Here is a 24,632-nt window from a genome sequence, read left to right as displayed (position 1 = left end):
TAAAACTATGTTGTTCTTTTTACGATTGACATGGACTAATTAAACAGAAATCATCATTCACATTGTTCCTTCTTACTGCCTCACAAAAAACACACTTCAACATCATGCCATGAAACTTTGCGCATTTCATATTTTACAGTAATAATCTATGAGTGCATTCTCGTCCTGACTGTTCATAAAGCCAAACGTCAATAAGCCCTGAGGAGAGACTCTTCCTCCCCACACCCGCTTCAACCTTGATCCTTGAATCACTTCTTATGGGGTTAATAATGAGCACACATCAAGTCAACAATGGACATATAAAAGAATTTATTTCTCATGTGCACAAAAAAAAAAAGAAGAGAGAATTGAAACAGAACTGAAAAGGAACAATGATTGAGGCCACGAGGCTTTCCTTATAGATTTTCATCAGATCCTTTTAATGTCCGTGACACGTGTCCTGTATCATCTTTTACAGCAGCGGGTGACCCGGTCCAGCAGAGGTTCTCCATGTCCGAGAGGAAAGACCAGGTTGTTACATTTTCAGATATGCAAATCCCAAGTGCAATTTGTGGAAGATTGCTTTCAGATTGAGCGCTGTTCTCTTCTTTCTTGGTTCTCTTCCTTACAGCAGGTTTTAGCTTGGTTGCCCATTGTTAATCATAGAACAGAGAGATGGTGGACAGTTTTGTGTCTGGGGATTCTGTGTTTCTGCACAAGGAGATGATTACATCTACAAACAGCAAACAGGATGACATCTTTGATTGTTACCCAGGACTTCTTCGTGAAAGGGAAGCAAAAACAATTAAAGGAAGAAATGATTTCTCTCCACGAGTTGTTTGAATCCTTTAGTTAACCTTTGTACTGTTCTCCATGGGGACCGGTTATTTTGAGCCCGACAACAAAACAGCGGCAGAAAGCCATTCAACTTATTGCATAGTGACATAAAACACCATCATGACAACAAATCAAAGAGGAAAAAAAAGAGCAAAAACGACAAAAGACAACCTATGTGGATGTTAGCATCTGAAACCTGCCACTGCTATATAGCCATAGGTTATACTTTCCTCAGAGCAGAACATCACACTGAGACACAAATGTAATGCACGTTTTTCTTTTCATTTTTTTTCTCTTTTTTCATGAGCTTCAGTGTGTTTATCTACAAAGGGAGCTGGTACATTAGTACGATACTGCAGCGGTGTTTCTGTATGATGTTATATATTTACAGAGACAAATTGTCTTCACATTATTCACACATCTTTCTAAAAAGCAGCACTTAGTTTGCAGCTGTTGGAATATTAAGCCACTGGATTTCACCTTCCTCGCATGGATCATGTCGTTCACCTGTCTCGGCGTACATGTTGAGTCTTGACTCATTTATAAGATAATACTGAAATATTAAACTTACTGTAAATAAAATATTAAATATCAAACTAAGTCTTTGGCAAATGTGGTAGGAGGAGTACATTCACAGAATATTCTCCCCCAAAACAAACAGTCAAACAAAAACAAATGCTCGATTTCAGGCTCTGTGAAGAGGAAAATATGACTTCTACCAAAGAGGTGTAAGTTAAGGTTGACAAAACAAGCTTGTAAGGCAGTTATTGAAGCTAATTTATGGTTATTCTTGTCACAACTGCATCATCTTTCTAAGCTTTGCGGGCATCTTGTGGTTTTACTTCTGCAACTGGATCAAGAGGCATCATTCAGCCAGAGAGCTCCAGAATGAATTGTTTGTGTGTTTAATTTAGCCATTAAACTGAGATTTCCAGGTAACTGTTCCTCAAAAAGAGTTGTTAGTGCAAAAAAGAGCAAAGGAACATGACAGGAAAAAAAAACAAAAAACAATCCAGAAAATCTTTGATAAGTTTGTTGACATAAAAACTTTGACAGGAAAATCCCTCACATTGTTGAAGTATTTAAAATCCTGACATGACCCTTATAAATGCATGGTCACCACACTTCTTTTTTTTTTTTTTTTCTTTTTTATACTTTGCAAAAGAATTTACATTTTTACATCTGATTGTTTGCCACAGGTGCGACGTTGCTCTGGGAATGAAGGATCGGTAAACATCGAAGGATGTGCTGATAGCTCAAGATGGGCCGGAGAAGAAGGACGACCGAAGGAATTATGTCAAAGCACCAGAAAAAAAAAGAAAGAAAAAAAGAAAAAAGGTTTGCTTGACTTTAAATGTGGAGAACCCATCTCTTTGAAGTGTAGAAAGCAGGCCCGCAACACTGGTGTAAGTTGCTACATTATCAATCTGTGGAACCACCATCAATCACTCCTGGACATGTCTCTTGAGAGAAGACAAAAAATACTGCAGTTTATTACATAAAGAGGTGTGAGGAATCATGAATAAAATAACAACAACAACAGCAACAAAAAGACAAAAAAAAAATAATTATAAATCCCACAAAATTTTTTCCACATGGTATTCTTCACACAGTTTTTTTCTTCAGTTTATATTTTATAATATATATATTTATAGATTCTATTGAAGTCATTCTGGAAATGTTCAAGCCTGTGAGGAACTCACAGGCTCCAATCTCCTTCGGGACCCTCCCCCTCCCCATTGCTCTGACCCACAATGCGTAAAAACAGCGGCAGCTCCAGCCTCGTTCATCCTTCGTCTTTATCGCATAAGTTGAAGAGGTCCCGCTGTTTCTCAGACAGGAACAACGTGGAGGTTGAAGCTCTGGCCTTGCAGTTTGCGCTGGTCTCCGGGGTGACTAGTGGCGGTCATAGGCAGTGGCAGCAGCGGGAGGCGCGGAGCCACGGGATGCGGCACTATAATAATAAGGGGAACCTGAAAGTTAACAGAAGAACGAGCCGTTGGAAACCGTTGGAAACATTATGCAGGACAACTGTCTCTAAAAGGAACAGCTTCTGCTGGTTTTAGTTGTTTATGAAAGAGCATAAAAAAACATTTAAATTTGACCAATTACAGTGCCTTGTACCTTGTCCCTGTATCTTTATTTTATTTTTTTTCACATTTTGTCCCATTACACTGTATATTAAGATTTGTGAAATGAAAGATATAATAGATCACAAGTATTTACAAATAAATGACAGTAAAATATGCTGAACATTATTCAACCCCTCTGTTGCACACTTTGCACACCTGGGGAATAAAACCTTTTCAAATTTTCATTTTTCATTCAAGTCTACTCAATAGGCTTCTCAAACATATGAATGTGATTTTGTATGTTTATAATTAATAAGGGGACTTGATTAAAATCAAGTTAATTGCAGGGTTGCTAATTTATAATTCACGACTCAGTGTTTGTACACACACATATACATTTACATATTAAGGCAAAATTTTCTATTCAAAAATAGTTTTTGCTGCTAAATTATTAAATAAATAGACATATAAGCTCAAAACCAAAGATATTCAGTATCTCTGCTTTCTTCTGCCTATTCTTTAAATCAATACAATCTATGTGATTAATTAATGGACATTAAGGAGTTAAATTTATTATCTCTCTTCTTCTGGAAGTTTAGCCTCCATCCCAATCTACAGCCTCCAAGATGTTAACCTCAGTAGGTTAACCTTTTTTAGTTTTGGGCTATCCATCCTGCCAGCAACTCCACCTTTCCTGGCCTTTCTGTAAAAAGAACAATTCCACAGCATGATGCTTCCATCGCTATGTTTCATTATTGATACAGTGAGTTCAAGATGTTTTGTTCAAGGTGCTTTTTTAGCCTCGTGTAACCAAAACTTCTTCTTCCACATGTTTTCTGTTTTCCTTGCCTGACCTTTTAGTTTAGGTGGGTGACCATGTATTGGCAGGTTTGCATTTGTGCCCCACTCTTTCCATTTTCAAATGATGATTGAACAGTACTTTTTTGGTCAATATACCACACTCACTTTTAAAGGTTGAGATATATTTTTAGAACCTGATGAGCCTTAAATTTATCCACAGCTTTCTTTCTCCTGCTTCATCTTTTCCTTGATGTTCTTGATGCTGTTTGTTCATTGATGTTCTCTAACTAATTTCTGAAGCCTTCATAAAACTGATGGATTTATACTGAGAACAATTTACACGCAGATGGACTCTACTTAATTGTCAAATGACGTTTTTAACTGACTGGATTTTATTTAGGTTTTCAGATTGAAGAGGCCCGTACATAACTGACCATCTTATCATACATAAAAAAAAAAATAAAAAATTGTCAAAAAAATAGAAAACCATTTTCCTTCTTTTACTTTTTGTCATAGTTTTGCACTACTGTATGTTGGTCTGTGGAACAAAATTCCAATCAACAGGATTTAGGTTCATTATTTTAAATTATGTAAAAGTTGAGTGTGTACACATACTTTAGCAAGGCACAGTAATAAAGACAAAGTCAGTGGATGTACCTACTCAGTAACGCTGGATTACTGAACCTCCAAGCCTCATTGTAGGTTGTGTATTGGGGATGAGAATAAGGGTTTCCAGAAAAGTCACCCCCTGGTGAAAAAACAGAGACAATCAGTCATTAGTGGAGATAACTGTGAACAGAAAAATATATGCATTTTGCTTAGTACAACTCATATATGTATTTATCATCCCATAGAGTCACTTCTGCTTGAGCAATCTTCTTTTTGAATTCAATTGTCTCTCCTCTGCTCTTTTAACTCTAAATCCAGGATTCTTGTCTGTCTGTTTAAACACTGATCCTTTTCTCGAGCACGTCGTAATACATTCAGGTTCTCTCTCTGTCTGTCATGTCCAGTTCGTAGGGATTGCAGGGTATCCCAGAGTGATGTCCAAGGTTTCCAAGTGTCTCTTCGTTGTAGGACCATAAAGCATGGCTGTTCCATCAGCACGCAGCTGAAAAAATGGGTTTTGCTTTTTCATTGTTTAGGGTCAGTCAGTAAACTGCTCAGAAGCAGAAAAAGTCCAAAGACTTATGGATATTGAAGGTATTTGTATTTTATTTTTGAAATAAGGAACATAAAATTTTGGCTCAACGTAATCTTCTTTGATAATTGGTAATGCACACGTTCCAGGTTGTACTGTCAAATCTGCAAGACTGTTTTGAGTGCTGCCTCCTGTGGTTTGAGTTGTGTATGTCTTTAAACAACAGAGGCAGTTGTGTCTTCAGCTGTTTGGACGACAGATTTACACACACCGGCAGCTATAGCATCCTCACCGCTGCTCTTGTAACTCGAGCTCGTCCCTGAGAGAGATAGTGATTTAAATATTTACAGGCCCTCTACGCCTCTGTGTTCTGACCCTTAACTGTTTGCTGTGAACCTGAACTACAGGTTAAGTAGAGGGGAAAGAGATACGCTCTGTAGCCCTGCGTGTCCATGGAGGCGAGGAGAGGAGCACAGGCAGTGTTTATCGACGGGGCTGGTGAGAGCGCGCCGCATGTGGAAACGGCGAGGGTAATGAGCGCTGGGAGCTGGAGTGTAACTGAGAGGAACTGTCCTATCTCACGGCCACTGATTGTGGTGATCGTCTATCGAGTTCATCTAATGTCCTCATCCACAGACGCTAACCGCACGGTAACCGCAGACTTCTAAAGCTATAACAAGCTCGCTTCAATCTGGGAGAAAAGCTCAGCACTGTTTCCACTGCCACTTTTGTATCTTAATGTTTGGCAAAAAGGTGTTTGCTCCTAAATGACCTCAAGCTCTGTGAGAGTCTTTGAAAGGAAGGTTCATTGTGCTTGCTAGCAGTACAATTATCAGGATACCAGAAAAATAAATAGATAAATAAATAAATAAATATATATAAATAAATAAATGCTTTACCTACCAGGAACCATGCCTGCAAGAGTGGAGGTGGGGTAGCTGCCTTGTCCTGTGGGGGGGACATGGGGTGGGTAGCCAGGTAAAGTGGTGCTCGCCATTTCTCGACCTGCAGGTACAAGTATTTTTAGTATAGTATTGCACATTTTAGCTGAACAAAAATTCATTATATTAGTAAGACTAAGTCCCAATTATATAAAAAAAATCTAAGCTTTCTTAAAATGTAGATTGCATGCACAAAAAAGCATGTAATGTATTTAAGTGAAGGACCATTGTGAATAAAAAAGTTTTTTTTCTATGTTTTTGCAATGCACACCAACAAACAATAAATGCATAAACTGAAGTACAGAAGTGGCATCGATAACTGACATAAAGAAAGCTGATTTATTGCTGCAAAATTAAAATAGCTCACAATTCTTTCCAGGTTTCTGTAATGTGTCACCCATTTGTTTGAGTGGCACAACCAAAATGAAGGCTGAGCAGTGGAAATTGCCATCCTCAGCATCAGAATGTTATGTTCATAACATTTTTATCCATGAATACAGGAGAGAAAATGACAACAAATGAGTTACAACATGTTGTCATTAATATATTACGTCTATGTCTTCTTTTAAAAGGATTCCACTCTTCCCTGACCTCCGCCTCAAATGATAACCGGATTACATTTGTTGTTAAAGTAAAATAAATAAATGAAATGGGTCTTGCAGCAGTTTAATGTCATTTTGCCACAAAAATTGTTGATGCAAAAAATCTGTCTTCACATATTAAATCAGCTGATTTTTAGTAAATTGGTTCTTGAATTAATAAACTTACATTTTGTAATTCTTAAAAAAATAAATAAATACAAATCTGTAATTCGATATTTCTTTTTTTATTTGACTCAAATTTTAACTTCATCCAAATCAACATGCATAAATAAAACTCCTGGCTTTTGGTTTGGCCTGCAGAGCATCAAATTCATGGCAGCTTATTCCAACTCTATTGGATTGAATTTGTGTAAAACATTTGTATTATAAGTAATAGACTGCAACTTCACATTAGTTATTTAAGCTCAGCAGCTAAAACTGACAAGAACATTGTACCAGCGAAACTATCTCTGCACTCTGCTCCATATTCAGTCTTTTAATTAACAGTGGCAACACCGGGTCTGGGTAAGTAAGGGTGCCTTGGGTCCAAGCCAGACCCTGGCAACAGCTTCTATGCTTTTGCAGTCATCGCCAGCCCTCCACCCTTTTTGCACCCCCCCTGACCCCTCTGACTTTAAGCCTGTCACGAGGCTGGATGGACGAGAAGGTCTATTGTTAACCAAAGAGATGAGCAGGGGGTCAGATTTGGAGAGCATCTTTGCTGAGAGGAAAGATGCTCTCAGCAAAGCTTCTGATAATGAGGGCCGAACAGTCAGTTCAGCTCCTGTATCCACAACAATAGAGCCAAAAAGCAGCATGGGAAGGTGGCTGTTTTAATTTGGTGCAGAGCTGAGAATTGCTAAACGGGCAAAAGTGAGCACAGAGGTAAATCAACTGGACATTTTTCGTGTTTGTATTCGGCTATCGGGCCTCCTGGGTAAGGCTGTACCTGCTATAAAGGGTTGGCTGGCATACTGGCTGTAGCAGGGGCCGTGGGCATGGGGAAGGTAGCTGGGAGTGGAGGCATCTACAGAGAGGCTGGACTGGTGGGGTAAGATGTCAGCTAGAGCAGAATCCCCAACAGAGGAGGGGGTGAAGGGGGCAAAGGATGCCTCATGGGGCTCCCGCTTTACACACATGGAAGGCGGATATGACGGGTGAGAGTCTGGCAGGTGGAAAAGAAAAAGAAAAAAAAAGAAAAAACTTGATAGGATGCAGACAAACATTGCCACACATTCTGTACTTAAATTGAGTCAGTCACACATGTAAGATGAGATGTAGGTATGAAAAACACACAATAAGAGTATATTTTCTTATAATAGGTTTAAAAAGACTTTATATATTTCAGGAGTGAGGAATCTTAAATGAATACTGAACAGAAAAGCAGCATTTAGTGTCTGATTTGTTCATTTACATAGCTTATGATAATAATCTTACATGCGCCCCGAAGTAATTCACCCAACTGAGTGTAAACATACACCAGTGAAATGTTGCAGGAACACATCGTGCCTGATCAATCAAGCTCAAACGCATAAAAAATTTCCCCATGGTTTTGGGAAAACAAACAGCATAATCTCACGGCTGCTCTCTCACAGCAGAATAAGCAAACAATCAGCTTGCAGGCAGCTCAAAACATCAAGCGTTGATCTAATTCAGCTGATGAGTCCTGGCATCTTCCGGTTTTCATCCGGCTCTGCCTCTTGAACCTGTGCAATCAATGTGAGCTCTGTCTCTCTTCGGTCCCTCCACGCCGTGCAGCAGAGCCCTACTCTGTTTGCCGGGGCCTGAGATGGCTCTTTCGCCCCTCCCGACACCATGATAGCCTCATTAGCTGCTTCCCCCATCATTGTTGTTTTACAACAGGACTGTGTGTTGCGATTCCTCATTAAGATAAGGGCTGAAGAGGGATTTAACACTGTCAGCTCTCAAAAGCAAATGCACGAGAATCCAGCAACACAGCCCAGTGCTTTGTAGCAGCTTTTCCACAACCCTTTCATAGCTCTAAAAGTTCACTTGAACAGAAAAAAACCCAAACAAAAATAAAACAGACGACGGTTGACTACAGCTTAAGATTGGCTCATTAAAAATAGCTTATTTGAAATCAGGAGGAGTCATTTTAGGATTTAATTGGATAGAACATAACTTTGTCACATGCCAAATCCAAGTAGTATTTTCAGACATAATGGCAACAACCTGGTGCTTAACTTTGCCCTTCAGTTAATTATACCCACCATGCACTCTGTTAAGTCTTCAAAGTTATAACTCCTTTCCAAAGTCTTGTTACCCTGTAGGCTGATTGTAGCACAAAACATTCTCAGCTAAACATACAATAAAATTGCTACACAAGATTTGTGTCCCAAATTCCTGATTACTCCGAACTTCCTTTATAAAACATAAAAAGCCAGATAGAAAAGTAAGGCAATGCGAAAATAGCATTAAAAAAGTCACTCTGACCACTTTAATGTTTGCTTCTTACACTCTTCGCTGACATGCTCTACAGGTTTTGTTTCAACTACACGTTTCCTACAGGAAGACCAAGAGGAAGGTGATGCACTGCCTCCAAATCACCACATTAGTATGACGGTGCTTCCATCTAAAACTATGCACATTTAACAGCTGCTTGAATATTCACAAAAAATATTTACATAACCACTGACATTTCTAAGATTTCAGTTGTTTAAGAAGTTAGTCCATTTTGTTCTTGGCCTCCCATTGGACTAAATAGTAGCATCATTCTGATCGGCCACCTAATCAGAATTCATATTAAAAGAAAATATTGCAGACATGGTATTAACTGCTTACAACGGAGAACATATTTACAACCAAATTATGACAAGATTGAACTTAAAAGGGAAATGAGATTAAAATGACTTTAATGTTGCTTTGCAAATTATCACGTGGAAGAGGCAGCTTTCAGGCAACTTGTTTAGTGAAGTATTGCATCAGCTTGTTGGTGGCTCAGGATGCATTTGTTTGCACTCCATTCGAGATCTCCAGCGTTTTCTACTGTTCCCTTCTGTTTTCTCAGCACCTGGGCAACCGTTGTGAAACATTCGGTTGTTACGGAGCGTCAACAACTGATACAAATGCTGCGTTCAAGACCACTGAACTCTGAATCTAATCAGACATGGTGCTGCTTATTGTCCTGGAGACGAGGCAGCACCCGGGGAAAAAAAGGAAGGCTGTCAAATCCCGGGGCCTGATGATGGAGATGGAAGATAAACTTGGAGTCCATGGGGACCTTTTTCCCCCTGCAAACACATCTCTGCAAGAGGGGAGAATGGTATAGAGTTCTCCAACATCTGTCTCTGCTCGACCACTGATACCACATCTACAGACCCCATCAACCATAGAAATAAACTGTTAGGAAACCCGTACCAATCCTCGGAGAGGCGCTTTCAGACACAGCAACAACTGTCTACTCTCAAGTGGGCGTCTTAGTTTTAAATGTACATAGAGGAACTTTGGTGTACATTGGTTGCGAGGGCAAAAAGTTTCCATCCCTTTGAGTAAAACTTCCAGTGGGTGAATTCACCAAACAGCAGTTCACAAATGTGCTTTTGCTCACTGTTTATGTGGTGAGTTATGGCTATTTACACCAAAAAGTTGAACGTTGCATCCATTTTTCGTTGAGCATAGACCATTTGCAGACTCAAATGCCCTCACAGTCCACAATTTTAACATAATTCATTATCAAATGTGTGCTTAAAGATTAGCGTGAGTATTAAGGGAGGAGGGGGGAGGAAAGAATTAATTTCCAAGCTTGGGGCTGCAGCCGTTAACTGAGCAGCGACGAACCATTTGTCACCAGGCCACACACCAGGCTCTGCAGGTCAGGTAGCTGCGTATTGTTTGCAACTCAGCACAAAAAAAAAAAAAAAAAGCTGGTGCTGCCAAGTCATAAAAAAGGAGCCTCTATTCGTTTGTGTATGTGTGCAACTGAAATGTCCTCTAAAGTAAAGCACTCAGCTCTTTCAGATGATTGGGTTTATTGTTTGTCACCCGGTGTGGGTGCGAAGTGAATGCAAAAAAAAAAAAAGACAAAAAAAGAAATGTAAAACTACCAGCTTTATTTTTAACATCTGCTGGAGTTCACAGGGGTGCCCATTTGCACCTCAGCCTCCTGGAAGGCTCTGCTGAGAATGATTATCTAACCCAGCTTGCACCTCACTAAACTCTCATTAATTCTATTCCTGTCAACTCAGAAAAAAAGTGTCTTAAAATGCTGTTTGTTCCAGGTACTAAATTCTTGAATGGCTTATGAAAAACACAACCACATTTAAACATGGGCAGAGAATCTGTGATGCTAAGGGCCTTTTTCCTTCTCAAATGTCCTGGGAATCCTGTTAGAGTTCATTGCAACATCAACTTATCACAATACTGAAAGGTATAAAATGTGGCTTATTTAACAAGTTAAAAGAAAATAAGGTGGATAATGAGTTTTTCAACACAATGATAATTGGAAACAGGAAGGTTAATTTGCACAGAAATGATTCCAAACACTTATTTCTTCATTCTCTAGATCTGGGGAATATAGAGAAATAGTGCAAAGAGAATGAGCCAAGATCCCGCCATCTAAATGCAGCTTTGTGAAATGTTATGGTAGACGATTAAGTGTTGTCCTGATGTCCTTGTTCAAAGCATTGAGGCAGCCAAGTATTCCACCGTATATTTTTACTTAAAATAATGCAAAAATACATTAATTTATAATAAGGCCTTTTACACATATGTAAAATACACTGTATTTGAATATTTTATTAATTGGATTAATTTACTAAAGTGCAATGTTTTTTCATTATTAGCTAATATATTGCATATTTTTAATAATCCTCCTAAATGCCATCTCTCTCTCTCTCTCTCTCTCTCTCTCTGTGTGTGTGTGTGTGTGTGTGGTGTGTGTGTGTGTGTGTGTGTGTGTGTGTGTGTGTGTGTGTGTGTGTGTGTGTGTGTGTGCTAACTAACTCTGTGACATTGCTGCCATCCTTCCTCCAAATAAACAGCATCATTTGACCCGGTAGGGTAAACAGAGGACACAAAAGATGGCCAACTTTGCTTTCTCTATGGTGGCCCCTGGAATGCAAAACTAAGCAGTTCATTAATCATTCATCTTTAATAGATTATGCAAATTCCAGGACATAAAAATCAACAAGATCAATAATGGTATGCATTTTAATTGGAAGCAGAAAACATTTAAGGAATGAATATAATCTCACAGCTCCATCCAGTATGAAAGCATAATTTATTGATAATTGGATTCCAGCCTAAGTGAGGAAGGTAATTTAGCAGTTTCTCAGCCTTGGCATACATTCCTATTTACAGGGTTTGCTAATGGCATAAAAAAAAATAATAATATCGTGCACTAACAACCTACACACTGCTTCATGGGGTCCTTTGCGTCATTGAAGTGATAAAGTTTACTGGATATTACTTGTGAGTTTAATTTTGTTTGTGTTCAGAGCTCTCATATACATTTTTTTTAATTAAATGGCTGCACTGATATGTTCTGTCAAATTGCACTTTTCGAAAAGTTTTGCCTTCTCTTAATGCAACCTCTCTCCCTCAGAGACATTGCTTTTGGAGGCGCCAGGCCCCCAGGTGGATTTGAAGGCCACCTGCTATGAGTTTGCTCCCCAGAGCGAGACCGCTTTCATAGGCGGAGCCCCGCATAAAAGACAAAAACACACCTTTCTTCTCCTGAGGCCCAACTTTCCCGGGCAAAGCTACCTCCCACATGTTCAGGAGTAAAAAGGGGGTCTTTCTTTTCCCATCACTCCATGCCCAAGACGGGGGCCAGAGTAGAGGGATCATATGAGATGGGCGACTGCAGTTTTTCAATCATGCTGTCCTCTTTCCTGACCAGCTCACACATATACACGCATACACGCACACGCACACGCGCACAGACGCTGACTTTGATTCCCATTGCACTGTTGTGGGACTTTTATTAAAACCCTCGCGTATTTAGAGAGTCAGTGTGGCCCTCAGTAAACTTAACCTCTCCTGGGAGAGAGCTTCGGCCGTCACAATAAAGCAATATGGCAATTATCCAGGTGGCTTATCAGCCTGGACCGCAGAGCTAAAGAAGCCATACAGCAACACAGATGTTACAAAAATATCTGATTCCCTGCACCTACATGCCTGCTGGCTCTCAGAGGAAGGTAAAAGTGAAAACTTTCCATCAGTTTGAAGAAAAAAACAAACAAATCTTTGCTTTTTGCCATATTACTTATGTGACTGTCTGTGGTTGTAGCAAGCTAGCCCGCCACAGTCCTATTCTAGAAGCTGTCAGTCAAAGCGATATGATAGTCTTTGATGGCAGTTCGAGGACAGCAGCTGTCTGTCCTGAGAAACACTCACAGTCAATCTGTTAGCAAGCCATTCTGGGCAAACAGCAGCCAGTTAGGAGGCTAGAAGCAGTAATTGTGAAAAACCTGTAGGATCTATTGGCCTCAGGCAGTGAATCACCTCATTCTGTACCTCAAAGATAAACACAAAATGCTTCGCAAAGTGTGTTGAGAGAGATTTTTCACGAAGTAGTATTAAAAAATGTGTCTGAAGAATTATAAATTTGTAATTTGTACATTAACTGCAGTGTCTTGCAAAACACCTTCCATAATTTAATTTTACAACCACAGAGTTGTTGCAATTTTATATTATATAACAAGACAAAATAGTGCCTAAGTATCAAGTGGAAGGAAAATAATTTTCGACTTTCAAAAATATTTGTAAAGTGTCATGTTTTTACCTCTGTTCCCAGCATGCCACCACCATGTTTTGTTGTGGAAATGGTTTGTTCAGGTTGATATAGCTTTGTACCACACTTAGCATTTTGCACAACAGGCAGAGAATAATATAAGTTCATCTGACCACAGCCTCTTATTTCCCACATCTTTTCTGTCTCCTACATGACTGTAAACTGCAAACTGAAAAATGTATGTCTTCCTTTTAACAATAGAAAATCTCTTGCAGATCCACCATAAAGCACAGATTTATGGAGTGCAATACTAATTTCCATGTTGGCAAAGTCTCCTACCTGAGCAGCAAATATCAGTAGCTCCTCCTAGGTTACTAATGGGCTCTTGGCAATTTGTTGGGTATATCTTTACACCCAGGTAGCTGGAGAAATGACAACTTGATATCTGACTTTTATGCCTTGCCAAAGCACCTTACACTTAATATATATATTTTAATAACGGTGGATGCCTCTGCAATTCTAACAATTAGTAGCAAAATTCCTACTACAACTCTCACTATAAAGATTGTCCTCATAAGTGCTGCTGTTGTATAATATTGATATGTCCAACGTTTAGAGTATTATTACATAACCTAAATCTTGTTTAGGGTGGTGGAGCCAGTAGTACAAAATCTTCCTAAAACCAGCGGATTGCCAGTTCTGTCTGTCTCGGTCGTTGAGTCCTTGGTTAAAATACTTCACCCGTCTTGCCCACTGGTGGGGGTCAGAGGTCCCAGAGGCGCCTCTGCATGGCAGCCTCACTTCTGTCAGACTACCCCAGGGCAACTGTGGCTACAATGTCGCTCACCACCATCAGTGTATAAATGTGTGCGAAAGGGTGAATGGCTGACTGCAGCGCAAAGAGCTTTGGGGTCCTCTGGACTAGATAATGTGCTTTACAAGTACAGGTCATTTGCCATGTTTCCCCTTAACGGTCATGAAGATCCCAGTGTCCTCATGTACCCTTTGGATAACATGGAAGCATTTTCTGCATGGCAGTTAAGGGGTTAAACTTCTCCACAACTTTGACCCTGACCGTTCCAGTGAAATTCTTTGTCTAAATGATGTTATTTGTTCACTATTTGTTTCCATCAAACTGCAGAGGCCCTCACAGGTTGAATTATACACAAGTCATTATTGACTTTTGCTTGGAGTAAAGGAGTTGGCTACAAATGCATGGCAGACCTTTCCCATTTTAAAGTGTCATATTCTTTTCATTTTACAACTATGCAACATTTTGTGTTGGTCGACCACTTTTTATTCCGTGTAAAATATTTGGAATTTTTTTTCCTAATGTGACAAAAATGCACACGGATTTAAAGAGAATAAACACTTTTTGCAAGGCAAGGAAAAATAAAAGATCATATGTTTTTTCTTTTTCAAAATTTGGGGTGTGAAAGTAGAACCCTCCAAAAAGTGGAAAACAACAGTGTGTCCAGCATCTTGGATTCTGCCAATGCTTCTTTAAATTTCACAGAGCTTTTTTATACCATGCTTATATATCTTTTCCATAGGAACTCTGGGAAGCTAGACTGGTCAATGGAGTCAAGGGAGGAGTTTTTAGGAAGCTAAAAGCACACAGAAGACATTGTTCTGCTGTGTTCCTCTCACTGACTGAGCTGACCACCTCGGTGTAAGTGTCTTTCACTGCTGCACCTGCGCGCATTCTTTTAAGGCCCAGTGCAGCATGAATCAGATTGTACCTGTCACAACAGAATAGCTCTGCGAGACACTGGAAGCGAGGTCGGAGCTGGCACTGGTGGAGAGGCTGGGCTTCACATCTTCCAGGCTGGCATTCAGGGATGGGAGGGAGTACTCATTCGCCTGCAGACAAACAAACACACACATGAGCAGGTGGCAATCAAAGACATGCAGCTCATTCGGCCTTCATTTAATTTCACATTCCACCAGATCGGGTCGCGATCTGATTAATATCGCTCATGCCCTGCCCACAGGCTCATTCTAGATGCCAGACTCGCAGCAGATATCCCAGTTTAGGTGACGTTACAGAGAATATGATTGAGTGACACCTCCTGGTGTAGCTTGGATTCTCTCACACAGGATATTTCCTGCAAATTCCATGAACATCAGCCCTGCCCGTGCTCCCCTTGCTTCACCGAGACCTGTGATGATGTATGCATGCATTAGGGCTTGTCTGAGAAGATGGCAGAGAGGGAGAGAGGGATGAGAGAAGGATTGGAAGAGGAGTGAAAGGACAGGGTGTCAGCTGGCTCTTTGTGCTCCACTGCAGTCATCCCTGTGACCAGTCAAGGGAGGAGACATTCAGGGCTTTGTTACAGGAGAGACATGTGGTGTTTTTTTTTTTTTTTTATCTTTTCTTTAAAAAAAAAAGAGGAAAAAAAATATGGGGTTGTACAAACTCAAATTCTGCCTTTGTGCCTTACTTTCAGAAAAAACTCATGAAAAGCGGATTTTAAATTTTTCATTTTAGGTTTTAGGTTTCTTTAGGTTTCATGATTTTTTTAGTATTACTTTTATTTGCTTTCTATTGGAAGCATTTTATCTCAGCTGCCACAAAACCCATCTTTTGCATTTTACAAATCTCATTATGTCTCAGTACTGTGATACATATTGGTGTGATCATATAATCTCTTGTTTTGTACCCCTTAATCTCTGCTGAAGACTCTGTTTGCAGTTGAGATGAATCCTGTTTGTTAATGAGATGACATTTCCTGACCCAGTTCTTCTTTGAAAGGATAAGAGTCTGCGAGTTTTTGTGTCAGAGAGTGTGTGTGTGCATCCGTTTGTCTCAAAGGGTTGGGTTTGGGGCTGGGTGGGGGTGTATGGGGTCCCAGAGGAGCAAGCTGGTGACCCCAGTCTTGTCTGCTTCTATCGCAGATAAACTCTAATTGTCTGCTTACAACTGTTCCCTGGCACTAGGCTGGATGTTCCTCTGTGTCCCGTTGGGCTTCAGCCGCACAAGAGCCATTTTGTCATGCAGATGGGATGTGGGTAGGGGCTGAGCAGGGGCTGGGCGGAGGGCGAGTGTCGAGCGCAGAGGGGCCTGAATGACCTGACCACATGGCTGCCAGAAGTGTGGGAGGGATGAGGCCTATTCAGCCTGGCCTCTTCAAAATGGCTTTTTAATGCCCTGACGCAGACACCAGACAAGCCCCTAATAGCCTAATATCCCACCTTTTCACTAGTTTAAGAAAAGGAGGGGGTGTTGGAAACAGGCAGAAAAAGGAGGTGCATGGAGAGAGTGGAAAACAGGCTGATTAATATTACATTAAATTAAAACTGATTTTTCTGGACCATTCTGACGCCGTTTTTCACCCCCTTCCCTCAGCCCCCGTCTCGCCTTTTTAATACCTTCTCCTCCACTCTTTGTGATTGCAAGTCATTTCCAATTCGTTTTGGTATTGATCTTGCCGTAGAAATCACTTTGGTAATTAGCTGCATTAGGGGCTGTAAAGCAGGCTGAGGGGCTGTCCCTCTGATTTATCGCCGCTGTAATTCCCCACGATCGCACAGAGATGAAAATGAACTCAATTAAGCCACAGCTAAGGCTGTGTGGGCACCCAGATAGAGTTCCAATGGAAAAATTAATAGTCGCGTGTTGTTTAACAGTATAATGAATGTAAATAAAGCTTATCCTCTGTAATAGGTTGTAGGTTTCAAGACTACTTTTAGGCTCCAGTTTACCAGTTTGCAGTAGAAGGTAATGTCACTTTTCAACCAACCAAGGAAAATAGTTTCCACATATTTTGACCAAAAACAAATATGTTTGGAGCAGAAAGTGTTGGCGTATGTGGAGAAACTTAAACCATATAAATCAGAAGTAGCTAACATAACATGACTTGGCTTGGAAGCAGGTAAAGCCTCAGAAAAGTGCATCTTAAAGGTTTTAGTGTCATTTTTGACATCTGTAGATTTTTGTAGAGAGAAAAAAGAATAAGATGAAAGACTCTAGACTGAAAACCTAATTAAATGTAAAACTCAGAGTTAGGCCAGTTGTTGGAATGGATTTGCTACAGTGGAATCTAGGAAAAAATTGGCCACAGTCTAATGACTATGACCCAATGTTTAAGCCTTTTCTGAATAACCGGTGGTGGATATCCAGGGCATCTCTCCCAGTTCAAAGTCCCAGCTGCCACTGGTTCAAGCATTTATGAAAAAAATTCAAGTCTTTGTCAGATATTCTTGAGAGATTTAAGACTGAATGACAATCATATGTAAAAATATCATGGTGTAATGGGTTTGCAGTTTGAAAACAAATGCGTGACATGAGCTCATTGCTTTAATTTCAAATCTTAAAGGAATAGGTATTCATACTGTGCCCACAATAACTTTTATAAACTGAATGATAGTGAAATAAAGTGAAATAAGGCAGCAAAACATAAAATAAGCCTATGCGAAATTTGTCTGCAGTTTCTACATGTTCTTTGCACAGAAAGTTAGCTGATTTTAGCTGGAGAATTAGGCAGACTATATTCTCTGGTAAAGCCAGCAGCTTTAAAACAGTCTTAGCTGTAATAATAGAAGTGACGTGTTTCACTCCTTATGATGGACATGTTATTTCAATTTTAGAAGAATTTCCAATGAAATAAACTTGTCTCTGTCTTAAATATTGTGTGGCTGCTTCCTTTCAGGCAACAGACTGGTGGATCACAGCTACAGGTGGGGGACAGGAAGATTTCTATTGTTCTTTGTCACACAGAACAAGAGAAAATACAAGAATGAATTTGGCATTGTTTATGGCATCTGAAACTTTCTTAAAATTTTATTAAAACTGGAATCCTTAAATTGTTGTAAAAACATTTTATAACCTATGTAATATATTTTTTCACACCAGCCTGTGCCCACCTCTAATCTTTGGTCTTCCTGGACGTTCTCTTCAATTTGGAAAATGAAGGTAACATCATGGATCAGAAAGGGAAAAATCTTTACTTTCCGATGCATGATGATGGAAAGTAAAGGTTTCCGTCATGGATGGCATTTAAGCTGTCCGATTTGACAGCTCAAATGCCGACCTCAAATAATCAAAAATAAAAACATTCACTTAGAAAGTAGAAAGTGACAAACCTGCTCTGGTTTGATGTGTTCTGATGTGGGGAAGACATCAGGGTAAGACGGCCGTTCGAACACGCGATCCAGGGCTTCCAGCTGTTGCTGGGTGAAGGCGTCTGCTCGCAGATGTTTCCTTAAACTCTCCACACTGCCCTGCGAGTCACTGCCAGGGCCTGAGCCATCTGAGCCATCTAAAGAAAGAAGAGGGGGAGGAAGTGGACCAACGGGAAACATTACCAGTTTATTCACAGGGGATTACTTTAAATAAACCATTTCTTTTATTGTGGTATATAGAAATCAGTTAGAGACAGATTAGTCAGAAACTTGCAAATCCAATATATTTCCAATTAGTGAACCCACCATGCTCACTAATATAAAACGCTATGTCCTGCTGATAACAACACTCTTCACTGTGAACACTGTTACTAAGTGAGAAAATCCAGGTTAGCTATCCACCAAGGCCTCCATTTGTATACTCACTACTGTGGAGAGGGCTGATGGTTATCTCCAGACATCATTGGTGTGAGGTGGGCAACACCCTGAATAGATTATTTTATGTATGATTGAGGAATGTGATTTTTTTGTGGTGCTAATTACCTTTATTTATTAGTTGTGAGACAGAAAGAAGGGCAGAGAGAGAGAATGGGAAGTCTTGCCGAGGGGTGGAAATCAAACCGGGGAATAACTGTGATGACGACTCTACTCACTTCATTTGGTGCACCTGCTCTACCCCACATGGTGATTACAAAAAGGTGATTAAACTTAAGTCTGAGGAGGCACAGCGATTCGAGAACAGCTGTTTAAAAGGGACATATTTTACAGGTCATGTTGAGACCTGAATGAACTCTTTGGATCATTCAGGTTGTGAGAGATGGCGAGGAATGCTGGTAGCCTTTTTGTAAATCTCATAGTTTATGTGAGGATGGAGAGACGTCTGTTTCTGTGATGTTAGACATGCTAATCCTGCTACTCCACAAAGAAGTATGGTAAAGACATATTAAGATATTAACTCTGTATTCATCTTGTTTTTATTTTTTTAATTAACCATAAAACAGGGTTTTACTGTGACTAAGACAGCAGGATGATGTTGCCTCAGCTGACAGAGTGGCTAAAGAAACATATTGAGTGCTGTTTTTCTATCTTCGTATATCATGGTTTTGGCAGAGAAATCTGACTAAGCTAAAAGAGACTTGAGCAGGTCAAAGATGCAAAATGCAAAGTTAAAAAACTCAGATTGGTCTAAATTTTCTTAGTTTCACCAGACTGAGAGGGGTGGCTGGGAAAACTGTCATCTCTCTCTTTGTTTTTCAGTTACTTTCACTTGCTCTCTAAACACCCGCTCAAGCTGCACCCCCCCAGTGCCCTACAATCCCACCATCAGCACGGTCATCATCTGATAGGTCTGTGGTAATTGATGGATTACCTTTAGTGCAAATATATACTTGTAAGGGAGAGCGCGTTTCAGGAGAGAAAAGTAGGACTGCCGATTACATACAGAGCCTCTCATTCTGCCACTGGGAAATAGAGAGCCATTATTTAACTGAACTATTTCCTCCTGAACATATTACCCACACCTCTTCTCTCTTTCCATCCCCCCACATATTGCCTGTCTTTTGGAAAGCAGAACAGAGCGGGGATGCAACATTCAGGCACCGAATGAGGAAGGGGCGTTGAGGGCAAGCGTATGCATTTCCTCACTTGGTCACACACTATATAAACAAATGAGCCTATGCTTTCCTGGTTCCTCTGATCTCTGACCTTATCAACCCAAGCAGCGAGCCTGCTGCCACTGCTGCACTTCTCCCTCTGCTCACTCATCATGTCCTGAGCTCTGAACGAAGATGAAGAAAAAAAAATATATTAAGCTAAAAACCTCCAGCCCAGTATTCCAGGAACCTGCACTCTCCTGGCTGCCGCCCACCACCCTCCCTTTCCTTCTCACACTGCGCCACCAACAGCGGATGAGGGCTTCAGCTCCCGTACAAATCTGTCATTCTAAATTTGCAGCAGATTATGTTCTCTCCTGGGCGAGGCAGCGGTGATATATGATATGCAAGGCCGCTATTGATTGCCTGATCCGCTCGCAGAGGAGGGAGGCGAAATGAACTTGGAATGAACATCATGCCTCAACTCATTGTGCGTATAATACTCTACTTAATCCCACATTTTTCTGTGCTATGGAATTCAATTGATCAATCATGTTCCACTGATGGTACCATTTCAGGGGCGTTATTGCCATTCTGCTCGGCTGCTTGACCTTTTTTCAATGGCTGAGGCCAGAGGATGAACCCGATTCGCTCCGAGAAATAGATCCATTGAGAGAATGGAATAGAGGACGGCAATTGGGAATGACTGGAGTGTAGATCAGAGTACTGCAGCTAAAATACAGTACTTTGACTTTATCCTTGGGTAACATTGATAGAGGAATAGCGTTTTTCCTACAATGCGTGTTTTTCCAACCATGAATTAACAACATATTTTAGCTCTTTTCCATTTCCCAACCGCTCTCCGAGAAGGAGCGCGGCGGTGTTGCTAAATGAAACTAAGCAGTCGTCTCCGGCACGGAGGGAAACAGAGAGTAATGACGTAGTTCAGGATTTCTGAAGTGAGGCTCTCTGAGAAGGTCATTAGCAGTTAATATCTTACCTGCAGCAGATAGCTCTTACAGCTCTTTACTTAGAATACATTTAAATAAGATAGAAATAGGGAGAGAGTGCAAGATGGATCAAGACCAAAAGAACCTTCTATGGGCTTAAACAAGCCCCAACAAAAAACTGTGTCAAAATTATTGATAGGAAAGCCTTTTATTTTTTCAATGAGAAAAAGGAGGTGGGGGTGTACCACCAGTGACCTTCCTGAGTGCAATAAGTGCTAAAGACAAACCATGCATACCATTTCTGATCCGTAAAACCCCCCATAAATATTTAGTTTTTTGGATCAAGTGAAGAGATTGATTTTTACACTGGCTTACTTTTTTCTATTATAAACTTCTACATGGATATCATTTTGCCTTGTTTCCACTGATGGGTACAGCACGGGTCAGTGCGGTTAAGTAGGCTGTTTTGTCTGTTTCCATTGTAAAAGCAGTCTATTCAGCTGACCCATAATGCACCATTCATGGTCCCCGTTCTATTATGGATCCATAGGACAATGGTTCAGTTTGGTTAGAGTGGAGCTACCAGCAATACATAACACAGATTGGGAGAAAGAAATGTGCCATTGATTATGACAAGGCTGAGACATACTAGTTTGTTAGAATGTGGGTTTAACCCCACCTGATCAGTGAGAGTCCAGCTGCCAGCGGAGACGGTCTCCTCAATATGTTGTACCATAAGCTAGCGTACTGAACTACATCAACCATACCCCTCAGTGGAAATGAGCCATTGCAGTATCTTTGCAGTATCTTTTCTTTGCACATTTCACTTAGAAAGATAATTTGAGGTTCATAGGCTCTTACCTTCTGTTGCTTTTTAAATAATCACTGGCTTCTCTGTAGCATAAATTGCTAAAGCTAAAACCTTTTTGAGACTAAAGTTGTTTTAAGACAGTAGAGGTCCAAGGTGTTGACACCTCTTGGGTTAGCAATAAGCTACCGTGTCTGAAACCAAGTAATTTACAAGACACAAATGTTATTTTATGGCTCTTCAACCTTTCAACCTCATCTATTGGGCTGATATTTACAGATAATTAGTTGATTAGTTACACAGAAGAAGATGCTAAAATGGCTCCCCACTGATCACCGTCCTGTGAAACCAAGACACGTCAAATGTTTATTGATCTAATAGCGAGGCACTGTAAACAATCAATAATCTATCGTTCCCCAAAACTGCTATTTTTGCTTTTTACACTGTGTCCAGAAAATATTTACATGATTTTCTCCGCATCTTTTTCACAAAAGAAAATCAATGGCATCCCACTGTCCCCTACTTCCACTTCCCAGTGAGGCAATTTTTAGGTTATCTATAAATATTGTGACTTTGCTTTAAAATTCAAAAAATTTATCTGAATAAATAGCTAGAACAGATTTTTACCTTTTTAGCTTTTTAGGGTGGTTGAAGTGAAAACCCTAGCTTCAGTCATCAGAACCAACTAATCTGGATTCATACCAAGTCAAGATGCAACTAGAGTGATACAAGAAAGGTCTTTTAATGGTAGTTCACTTCACAAATTGTGAAATATTAACTCTATATTTATTGGTATGAGTCAACTGTAATCAGTAGGCAATGTTTATTATTCATAAGCAGCAATTTTCTCCAAGCTTTTGATTTACTTTGGTGCCCTCTCTGTGATATAAACATGTGCAGCACTATATAATATCTATAAAAGTTAATTTAGGAATCTACCATTTTACTCGTACACCATTATTTGAATTAGCTAATCATTAATTCCAGCTCTTTTTTTTTTACACTATTTAAAACTTGGCTGCACAGTGGAGCAGTAGGAAGGTCCTGGGTTTTCTACATGGAGTTTGCGTGTTCGCCCCGTGCATGTGTGGGTTCTCTCCGGGTACTCCGGCTTCCTCCCGCAGTCAAAAACATGACTGTTAGGTTAATTGGTCTCTCTAATTTCTCCCTACATGTGAGCGTGTGTGTGTGTGTGCGTGTGCGTGTGCGTGTCCATGGTTGTTTGTCCATGGTTGTTGCCCTGTGATGGACTGGAGACCTGTCCAGGGTGTACCCCGCCTCTTGCCCGACATGTCTAGCTGGAAATGGGCACCAGCACCCATCCCAACCCCACTAGGGACAAGGGTGGAAAGAAAATGGATGGATAGATATTTAAAACTTAAGCAAATATAAGCAACGTACAGATTTTCCATTTTATTTCCGAATCCAAGCTTTAATGCTTCTAAAATTGGTCATAAAAGATTTCTGTTTTACATATATTATGATATAGGTAAAATAAATCAGATCCATCTTTTGACAGTCACTGTGTCAAGTGGAGTGTGAAGTCTGCCTGTCAGATTGCGTCTGCGGGCGTGTGTGTGTGTGTATTACTGTCTCATTGGTTGGCTTGTTTCATTTTCTTCTAGTGTTTCTTCAACCCCTTCGGGTGTCTCAGCAGGTATTCTCTTATCACTCCCAAAGCACCAGCTGACTGCATCCCTTTGTTTTAACACTGCCGTGTGAGGAGATAAAAACAAGAATCTCCCACAGTGACGCTCACACGTTTTAGATCCGGAACACGGTTTCTTTGATCAGCTTACAGTGATGCATTCTGACCTTCGTGTCAACTTGTTTCTTGATAAGAATGTCAAGACATTCATGAAGATTTTTTTAAGGTGCCTTGGATGATGCACCAGCAAGTAAAAAAAAAAGCACCACAAGAAAACTTACACACACATGCTCATTAAATAACAGTTGCAAGTACAAAGCAGACTTGGTGTAGCACAGTGGTACTAAATGTCCTTCTTTCATCTCTCCTGTTCCTGAGATAAGATAACTCAGAGAAGACTAGAGGAGGAGGCTTGTTTGAAAGGCAAATGAATTCCTACACACGGCCCGGCACGCTCCATAAATCAATGACATGTGGGGTTTTCCCAGATCAGAGGCTGCGAGCCAGCCCTTCGCGTATTGGTCCTGCGCTGATAGGTGAAATGATGCTATCACAAATTGTGGATCATTTGTTGATGATTTTTAAAATGCTGTTGAGCTAAGGAGAAAAAAAAAAAGAGAGAGAGCAAGCACAAACAAACCGGTATACCCAGAGGGTGAACACTCCTTCCCTGTAAGCTAGCTATATTTATGAAACCTCTGAAGCGGAAAGGAGAGAGCTGGGTGGGGTGGTGATGGTTGGGGGAGGAGGGAAGGAGAGAGGCAGCAACACTGCCATGGCTGTTAAGATCCTGTTATGTTGTGGCGTGTTTAAGAGCTTTATTAATTCGATTTAGCACCACCAACCAATGTACTGACAGTCAGCAGGCACAGCGATGTCGACTTGATATTTGCTCTCGCTGCAAGGACTGAGGAGGTGTTGATAACAGTTTTTTTAGACTTTATCTTTTGAATATGAATCAGAGAGTTTGCAATAAACAGAAGCATGCACAACAGTGTCATACTGTTCTCTTTGATAAGACCCATGAGCAATTCATACGTTTTGATCTCAGTATCTGTTTCTCAGCGGTACATCACTAATAGCGCACTTCGTCCTGCCTTCAAATCCCATGGGAAAAAAATTCTCTGATTTTTACATGGGATTTGAAGGCAGGAGGGGGTCTCATTTTGAAACATGAGTGATTTAAAAGTTCCTCTTACATATGTGGGTTACATTGTACTTATTTTTTTGATTTGTCCTTAAACATATGTCTTTTTAAATTCAGCCCTGTCAAATGAAAAATTCTGTCACGTCTTGGATAAACAAAGCATGAGAACCGTGTTTGCATGAAAAACAATGACATTTTTTTGCACTTTCAACTTATTTTAAGGTGTAAAAAGTCCCTTTTGGTATTGGCACCTCTTGGAATAACCATTATCTTCAGCCTCCTAGACCAGCCAATCTGGATTTGAAAGAAATTCAGAC

The 24,632-nt window shown here is 40.3% G+C and overlaps 1 protein-coding gene across 6 annotated transcripts in view; it reads right to left on the bottom strand.

The window, feature by feature from the left end:
• Positions 1-292: 292 nt before the first annotated feature.
• Positions 293-24,632, bottom strand: part of pax2a (paired box 2a) — a 36,310-nt gene continuing 11,970 nt past the window's right edge. For 3 of the 6 annotated variants that reach the window (XM_055030078.1, XM_055030079.1, XM_055030081.1), the window contains 5 exons: positions 18,132-18,307; positions 14,789-14,909; positions 5,734-5,835; positions 4,351-4,437; positions 293-2,789 (listed from right to left, as the gene is read on the bottom strand). In XM_055030078.1, coding sequence (XP_054886053.1) covers positions 2,713-2,789; positions 4,351-4,437; positions 5,734-5,835; positions 14,789-14,909; positions 18,132-18,307 — 563 coding nt within the window. In that variant the 3' untranslated portion in view covers positions 293-2,712. The remainder of the gene's footprint in view (positions 2,790-4,350; positions 4,438-5,733; positions 5,836-14,788; positions 14,910-18,131; positions 18,308-24,632) is intronic. The other 3 variants (XM_055030075.1, XM_055030076.1, XM_055030080.1) reach the window with 1 other exon arrangement.

Source organism: Poeciliopsis prolifica, unplaced genomic scaffold (genome assembly GCF_027474105.1).
Source record: "Poeciliopsis prolifica strain line A6 unplaced genomic scaffold, Auburn_PproV2 SCAFFOLD005, whole genome shotgun sequence".
Lineage (NCBI taxonomy): Eukaryota > Metazoa > Chordata > Actinopteri > Cyprinodontiformes > Poeciliidae > Poeciliopsis > Poeciliopsis prolifica.
Note: the sequence above shows the minus strand (reverse complement) of the source record. Positions and strands in the feature narration are given on the sequence as shown.